Below are 8,989 nucleotides of genomic sequence, written 5' to 3'. Positions count from 1 at the left end.
GTGGCATAGGTTGGGCAACATGGATAGGGCAACACTGGCATAGGTTGCCAAGAGAGACTGTGGAGGAGAGAAACGTGAGAGGACACGGTCCTGAGTAACCTGCTGTAGCTAACCCTGCTTTCAGCAGAGGAGATTAGACTAGACGATCCTCAGACGTCCCTTCCCACCTCAGCCATTCTGTGAGTCTATGATAATTTTTTTCCCAATAAATAAATCCACTGTGAAAATTTCCTGGAGTCTGCACTTTGCTTCTGTGAAATTTGGGTTCTGGTTTTGTCTGTCTGCATGATGTAGTGGTTGATATTATTCATAGACTTGTACACTACTTCAGGTTGGAAGGAACCTTTGGAAGTCAGATCCAACACACTGCTCAAAGTAAGACCAACATCATAACTAGATCAGGTTACTCATGGCCCTCTCCAGGCCAGTTATGAGCATCTTCAGGGATGGAGTTTCCCCCACCTGTCTGGGATCCTGACCCTGTGCTTGATCACCTCCATAATAAAAATATTTACCTAATCCTTCACTGGAATTTCCCATGTTGCAGTTTGTGTCCATTGCCCTTCATCCTTTCACTGTGTGTCTCAGGAAAGTGTGGTTCCACCTTCTTTACAATCCCATTAGGCTGTTGAAGGTACCAGTTCAATCCACCCCCACCAACCAAGCCTTCCCTCCCCAAGGCTTAATAAACCCAGCACTTGGCCTCTCCTTGTACATCCTGTGCAGCAGCCCCCAAACCTTTGCGGTCACCTTCTGTCTGATCCACTCCAGTTTGCCTTCTACTGGTACTCCACGTGCAGGCTCACTTGTGCTGAACAGAGGAGGGTAAGTACAACACTGAGCCCACTTGCTAACTTATGTCCTTGCTAACGCAGCTTGGTCTGTGGCTGATCTTCATCACTGCAAAGGCATGCTGCTGGTGCTTCCTCAGTGTGTGCCATGTGGAGGTTCCCCCAGCTCTTTTGCTGGCCAGGCTGTGTTTGGTGACACAACTGGCACTGAGGAGTTAGGGCAACTGTGAGCACCCAAGGACCTCGCCCCCAGCCTGTGGCCTTTGGCACTTGACTTCCCAATGTTGACACCATGAGTATCACACCCAGCTATGATTGTGGTGTTATTCTGCTCTGAGTGCTTGTTCCCACCAGGGCCGTACTTTTCACTGACTGTAGTGGAGTAACTGGCACAGAGATGTGGCACAAGTCCTGTGGGAGTTCTTCCTGCTTTATGGGACACAGAAGCACGATGAGAAAGGCAGCAGTAATACAAGGCATGGCTTTGTTTTCAGATGTTACCAGCTAAGGGCCCTCAGGGAGACTGGCGGCTCTCCAGGGGTGGGATTTTTTAGACATCCTTGGATGCCAGCTTTGCCCCGGGAAGCAGAGCGGGGCTGCTGCAGCATTGACCTCATTCCCTTCTGCACTTACCTCATTCTCTTCTGCCAGAGGAAGGCAGCTCTTCACATGAATAACATCTATCTGCCTGGCAAGAAAAAAAGACATGGGTTTTGGGGACAGAAAACCATACAGTTTCTTGTAGGGAGGAACCACATGGAGTGTTTCACATTGTTCAGTGGATTGGGTTACCTCCCGCGAAGCCCTTCAATTATCTTTCCGAGTGACGCCCAGTGCTCCTTCATCACCAAAGAGCTCCTCTGTTCGTGTCCTGGGTCCACATGCTGGGCTTCAGCTGCCCCTGAGAGCCCTTGGCACTTCTCACATGCTGGCGATTGTTCCTGCTGCCTTTGAGGCAGAAATCCTAATTCCCACAAAAATATGGTACAGTGGTGAGATTAGCATCTGGAACCGACCAGGGCCAGACAGTGCTTCAAGCAACTTCTTTGCCTGCCTTTTCCTCCCCACCCCTTCCCCCGTTGTGTTTTTCTCCCTTTCTTTTCCAGCTCCGTACAATTCCCCAGCAGGCAGGGCCCTGGCATCCCTCCACCCCAGAGAGACTTGGACCAGAGGTGATGCAGGCACAAGCTGTGTGGATTTTCTCTCTGTGGGGATCCTCCCTCTCCTCCATCCCATTCCCTCAAGGGTTGCTCCGACAAGAAGGCAGGGTTGGTGCAACACCCCTCAGAGCCTCTGAAGGGACACGGCATTCTCCAAGCTGGCACCAAGGGCTTGGACACCAGATGCAGATGTGGCTTTACCAGCAAGGGGGCACAGGAGGAGAGCTGATGGAGGGAAAGACCTGTCGCTCTCCCATCAGCACTATCCACCACAATCCTCCTGGATTTTCCCTGTCACGCAGCAGAGTCACAAAGCTGTACAGCTATTTCAATGGAGACGGGGTTTACCTCCAAGTGGGCATACTGCTTCTCAGATCACCTCATACAGCAGAGGACTTTTACCCAGATCTCAGAATGAACAGACTGCACACCATTGCATTTCATGTGTGTCCTACTGCTGACTGCCTTGGCTGGCTTAGGATCAGAGAAGATTTACACTGGAAGGGAACAGTGCACAGTGCCCTCCACCCCTGCCCCCAGCACCCCCCAGTTCCTCCTCAGGTGAGGCTGCAGAAAAAATGATGGCCTCAGCTCTTTACCCATGATGACATGGGACTGTCCCACCCCAAGGGTCTTTCCAGCAGGGAATGAAGGAACCACATCTCTGCAGATGGACAAATCAAAACCCACCTGTGGTCTGTGAAGGTGAAAATGCAGAATGCACTGGCTGTGGGGAGGGAACATCTATCTTTAAGCAATAGGCCAAACCATGACTGGTGAAACCAGGCCCTGCTCTTTAGAGTCAGTGGCACAAGTCCCATTCATGTGTGCTGAAGACTGGGCTCTGGACCAAGGCATGACTTTGATTCAATAAAAGAAAAAAATACATTTTATTATTGGATGTCTCCTCTAGAATCATAAAAAGTCACTGAATAATTTAGGTTGGAATGAGTCTCTGGAGTCTTCATATTCAATCTGTTGTTCACAAGAACCCCCAAGTCCTCTTCTGCAAAGCTGCTCTCTAGACAGTCACCTTAGCCTGCATTGCTGCAAGGGGCTGTTCCATCCCACATGCAGGACTCCTCACTTCCCTTTGCTGAACTGCAGGAGGTTCCTGACAGTTCATTTCTCCAGCCCGTAAAAGTCCCTCTGATCAGCAGCGTGGCCCTCCAGCACATCAACCACTCCCCAGCCCCAGGTTAGTATCAGCCACAAGCTTGCTGGTGGTGCACTCCATCCATGCACTCCATCCCATCGCCCAGGTCATTAGACAGTATTGGCCCAGTTCTGGCCACTGGGAGTGGCAGTTGCAAGTAGCTGTCATTTAGACTTTGCACTATGTTTGATCACAATGCTTTGAGCCTCACGATGCAGCTAACTTTACATCCACCTTAAAGTCCAATTATCCAAGCCATATCCCACCAGTCTGGCTACAAGCACACAGTGGGAGACCATGCCAAGTACCTTACAAAAGCCAAAGCAACTGTCACCCAATTTTCTCCCCTTGTCAACAAAGCCAGTCATCTCAACAAAGAATATGATCAGGCTGGTCAGCCATGATTTTCCCTCGGTAACTCCACGCCAGCTGCTAACCACCTTCGAAAGGGAACAACACACTCTCACGTGCTTCCAGTCCCTCAGGAAAAGTTGACACCTACTCCTCTCCCAAGGAAGACTTTTTGAAAGCTAACAACTTTTCACTTTGTCAGATTACTTGACACAGATGACCAGAAAGGATGAAATAGAAATGGAACCATGTATCATAGTTTTATTAGGGAAAAAAGTTATACTTCAAGACCATATATTTAGCACTGTACTGAAGCAAAAGTATGTGAGAACAATTAAAACGTTAAAACCCAAATCACCATGAAAAATAAAATGCTCTTTTAATCACTTTAGTTCCTTTTTTGTCCCCATACAATTTACAATAACTACAGGAAGCAACTGAAAAGGTATTAGTCCTATACTACATGTAAGCTGGAATGAAAGCGAGGGACAGACCAGAGACCGGATCCGTCCCCCAGGTATGCCACTGCTCTCCCGGGCTGACAGAACGGGGAAGTCTTACTAACATGAGCAAAGGCTGTTGAGATGTTACCATGAAACAGTAAGACCATGAAAGTTACTGAGTAAATCATTAATGCTAGATTTCCCAGAAGGACTACTAAAATCCTACGTTATTGCAAGCTTCCAAATGCCTGCTAAAAAAATCATCATTATACCTTTCATCCATGTCAGTTGTTGCTTTCTAGTCTGGATGGAAGAGATTTCGGTAGTATTTTAAATGAACTGTATCCCAATTTGTCCCCAGGACGGATCAAAATCAAATGAGTTTCCTGCTAGTTGACACTTGTATTAATGGCTTGGGTTTATTTTTGGAGGGCAAATAAGTTAAAAGCAGTTTCTAATTTGCAAGTTACTCATCCCATGCCTCCACACAGTGAAGTGAAAGATACTGACAAGGAATAAATAACATACCAAATAAGATGACAATGGATTGAAGAAAAATCGCATTAAAAGTTTTAAATAGTAAAGGATAGAAAGTTTAACTCATGTGGATAAACTGCTGAATATGTGTTTTTGCTGGACTATACAGTGCCACTCTAACATGGATAGAGGTGTAGATTCCCATTGAACATCCAGTCCAAAGGCTGCCAAGGAAGTGGGACACAGGTCTTTGATCAATAATTCAAATGTTAGATCAACAGTACTCACAAAGAAGAATATAGCTCTTTCCTTGATTAATATATTGTGCATAGCAATATCTCACAGAATTAACAGCACCTTTTACATAAAAATTCCAAACATATTTATCTAGTGAACAAGAAAAACTCAGCATCTCTAAGCAGTACTTCTGCAGATGTACAGTACTGTATTTATAAAGATATAGATATATATATCTCAAAGTGAATTTACACTGTGACCTGGTGATTAGTCCAGCAGTGGGCAAACCCACAGGGTAAGTCTTCAGGTGAATATATTGCCTTTGGTGGGCGGCCGATTGCGTGGCATGATTGCATAGGGGAGCCCCGGCGGGCAGCAAAGGACAGTTTAGCATCCCATTAAGCAAGCACAGCATGCTTAGGTCGTTCCTGCAAGATATAAGAAACTTCCAAATTTTCATGGCGAATACAGTTCTAGCTTTCACAGGTTGCACATTGCAACCGCCTCTCCATGCCTTAAACACCCAGAGGAGGAAGGTAGGACACCAAACTTATATCCTGTCCCTGCTTCCAAGCAGAAATCAAGCAGCACCACAGATTTAGGCTGGTAAACCGGGGACCATGTTTGGCTTCACAGGGGTTTCTTGAGCAGTTGGTCTTCACTAGTTTGCCTCATTTTTTTTCTTTTCTTTTCTTTTCTTTTCTTTTCTTTTCTTTTCTTTTCTTTTCTTTTCTTTTCTTTTCTTTTCTTTTCTTTTCTTTTCTTTTCTTTTCTTTTCTTTTCTTTTCTTTTCTTTTCTTTTCTTTTCTTTTCTTTTCTTTTCTTTTCTTTTCTTTTCTTTTCTTTTCTTTTCTTTTCTTTTCTTTTCTTTTCTTTTCTTTTCTTTCAATTGCTTACAGTCCTCCGGTAGAAAACATTGGAAAAACATGGTCTACCGAAGATAGGAAAGCAGACTGCTACCATTTCCCTGGGATGGGCACACCGCACTCATACCAGCCCACATAGTAGTAGGGTGTTGTGTGTCCAATGCGTCCAAATGATACAGGCTCCTGGCGGTACTGGCGGTAATACCCTGTCAGGAGAAAAATGCTCGTTTGCATTTCAAAACAAAGACACAGTAATTTAACAGAAGTAGCAGATGCAGTGAGAGTCAGTCCCACAGCCCAAATGGAAGCTTAGAGTTTTGTCAAGAGGGTATTTGCTAGCTCTGGTATTTGCTTAGGTCTTTCTTGAATGATTTAACTCTGGTCTTTTGTATTTCTCGTAGTTTTCATAGAATTTACTGTCCAAAATCTCTTGAACTACTGTGTAATGCTGTGATCTGCCAAAGCACTTCTGCATTTCACTCCAAAAGGTGGCTATATTTCAGCTGTGTTTATGAAGTTTGCAAGTCAATTTAAATATATGAAGGACTCTGGGGCAAAAAATACCATCAAATCATATTATCTCATAGGGCTCAAGAGACTATCAAGAAACATCAGCTTTTCACAAAACAAAAAGGTATCATTTCATGTAGTAAATACGGAGTTAAGCCCTTTCTCCTCCTTTTTCTTCATCTGCAGAAAAAATATGGCTGCTTAAAGCATTAGGAGAGGTGCAGCATTCTTCTCCGCATAGCTCGTGCACTGGAACATCTGAAACACTCATTTCTTGTGCCAATAACATAATTTCTGTGTGCTCTCTATCTCTGTCTCCTAGACCTAGTAATACACATCTGGATTAATCATCCCTCTTTTGAACTGAAAAATGCAGTACTTCCCAGTGATATATAAATACCAGTGACTATATCAGTTTCTTCCTGGTAACGCCACCATGAAAAGAATATCAACAAATAATTTAACATGGAAACCATTAAAGGCAACAGAATAATTTAAATCAATAGACTTATTGAAAAGATTGGCTGACTTTCACTATTGGGTTCAGTTTGTGAAGCAAGCCATCACATTATTGGCTATGTGAGCTGAGCAGTTTACTCAGAGGAACTCCTTCAAGGTGAGAATTTTCACTTGGAGGGAGATATCTACCAGGTCAGAATAAAAGTCCTGCAGTCTGAACTTAAGTCACTAGACATACTCCTATGTGTTTTGCACTGAACAAACTGGTCAGAAAACATTTGCAAAAGCCATATTTGCAAAGATGTAGCTAGTCCTTTGTGGCATGTGGAAGAGTTTTTGCACCTAAATTCAGTGAGGCAGGTCCTATAATTAGGAGTAAGGTTTCATAGACCTATACAATTTTTTTCTTTTTGTTTTTGCATTTGTTCCTGTAAATTATTTGCATTATAGGCAGGCCCCTCTCTTTCTGTCTCTCTGTCTCTCTCTCTCTCCCTGTCAACACCCACAAGTGCTTCTAGGACTTTCGTAACCTGTTCAGCTAGGCCTGAGTACAAGACCATCTTACCACCTACTGCATCAGCAGGACTCCTCAGAGAGCTGCCGGCAGCCGTTGACAAAGACCCTCACTCTTGGCCCCGCTCCCTACCATTAAACCTATGGATGGGATGACAGGCACCTGGCCAGCACCCCACTCCTGCATTGCCATACCTCGGATGGTGGGCAGGGCTTCAACGTATGACTGAGGTCCCGTTCTTCCATCCAGGTGTGAATCCACAAACTGGCAGTGGTCCTCGCCCCTTCCCCAGCTATCCCCAATGCTGTAGAAGGTGTCTGAAGGGTGATACAGACAGATTATTTGACTCAGCATTGTTTTTGTTTGCAATGCTCTTCACTGCCAGGAAAATAGATGTGGGAGAAAGCAGGAGAAGTACTACAGTGACAAACACAGTATTATCAACGAACAAACAGTGGTTCAAAAGAGGGAGAATGCTACCTTCACAGTATGGAAGGAGAAATTATGGAAAAGAGAAATGGGTTATAGCTCAGTAAGGAATATTCCCCATTTTCAAGTTCATGGACACTGCACCACAGGTGCAGGTGGAGGAAATTTCAATCAAACCAGTCATTTCAATATGTCATGAGAAAGTAAAAACCACTCCATTTGTCAACACCATCAGTTTGAGTGCAGTCTCAAATGAAAACTAAAAACTGTGGAGCTCTCTCTCTAGCAGATAAGGTGGGTCCTGCTGCCCTGATTGTTTCTTACTGCATATTCAAACACTGCCTTTAAACTATATAAACACATTGCAATAAAAATAACACATCAGCATAATCTGAAAAGCTCATGAGATAATCCCAGTACTCCAGATCAACATTATGGCAAGTTTTCTTCATTCTCTCTCAGCAAATACGCCCATGTAAAAGCTACTGTTAACCCTTAGGAGTACTGCTCACCCAGTCACTGTAATACCAGTCATTCCCTCCCTGTTCCCCACTCTGATCTGCCCTGGGGCGCTCTCGGGTGTATTGCTCTGACTCTGTGCAGCTGGGGCTCACCCGCCTGTGGAGGAAGCATGGGACTTCCCAGGAAGACGTGTGGGGAGCAGAACTTTGTCTTCACAGTACAAAGCGCATTGCTTTCTCAGGATACAAAAACACACGGGCTTTTCAAGGGAAAATTTCCTCCTGTCCTCTGTCTAAAGAACTCTGCTTGAAAGCTAATGCCAAGGCATGAGCATAATGCAAAAGCAGGGCAGCTCAGCTATCACATCAGACCTTCTAGAAAGGACTCTTGGATAGCTGCCACACAATTTCTTCACAGACAAGGTAAAGAAAGTGAGAAGATGGAGATGACAAGTAATCATATATCAGGAAATTAATCTTGGTGCTTACCTTTCAGGTCATCGCTGAGGTAAATCTTGTACCTTAAGGAGTTGCAAAGAACCACTCCTACAAACTTGCGGTACCAAGTTCGTTTCACATACTGCTTGCCGCTGCAGTCTGAATAGGTGGGGTCATATTTAAAAGTGAAGGGGATCCAGATAGGCTCACCGCCTTGGAGAAAAAAATAATTCACCGTTAAGGACAGACTTTAGCATTTCAGTCTGAGTTTTGCTGAGGTTAACATCTGAAAATGTTCTAAAAGAGATGCTGCAGCAGATTAATGCATGACTTTTCTCTATCCAGAAATACTACTTCAAGAACAAATACTATGAAAAAAAATTTAAAAAACAAGGGATTTGATTAAATCCCTTCTAGGCAAGAGAAAATCGTAACTGTTAAAATGATAAAAAAAAATTATTTCATGTACTGAACCACAGTTTTAAGTAAATAGTCTCACTGGTTTTAGTAAGACATCTTCTCTACCTGGTGATACTCAGTTTTTTTTCTAAACAGAACTTAGGTCTGACAGTGACATTGTCTAAATACAGTCACTTGAATTTTAACACTAAGTACAAAACTTAATCCTTTTGCTAAAAAAAATAGATGTTAAAAATTCTGCGGTGAGTAACAGTCTGTGATGTGAATTAAAGTCTAT

The 8,989-nt window shown here is 44.0% G+C and overlaps 1 protein-coding gene across 1 annotated transcript in view; it reads right to left on the bottom strand.

Moving 5' to 3' along the window:
* Positions 1 to 3,699: 3,699 nt before the first annotated feature.
* Positions 3,700 to 8,989, bottom strand: part of FNDC1 (fibronectin type III domain containing 1) — a 77,553-nt gene continuing 72,263 nt past the window's right edge. The window contains exons 18-20 of the mRNA XM_075748485.1: positions 8,344 to 8,505; positions 7,159 to 7,281; positions 3,700 to 5,687 (exon numbers count right to left, since the gene is read on the bottom strand). Coding sequence (XP_075604600.1) covers positions 5,572 to 5,687; positions 7,159 to 7,281; positions 8,344 to 8,505 — 401 coding nt within the window. The 3' untranslated portion in view covers positions 3,700 to 5,571. The remainder of the gene's footprint in view (positions 5,688 to 7,158; positions 7,282 to 8,343; positions 8,506 to 8,989) is intronic.

The sequence above is a fragment of the Balearica regulorum genome, chromosome 3 (assembly GCF_011004875.1).
Source record: "Balearica regulorum gibbericeps isolate bBalReg1 chromosome 3, bBalReg1.pri, whole genome shotgun sequence".
Lineage (NCBI taxonomy): Eukaryota > Metazoa > Chordata > Aves > Gruiformes > Gruidae > Balearica > Balearica regulorum.
The sequence above is the reverse complement of the archived record's forward strand: the minus strand, read 5'-3'. Positions and strand labels throughout refer to the sequence as shown.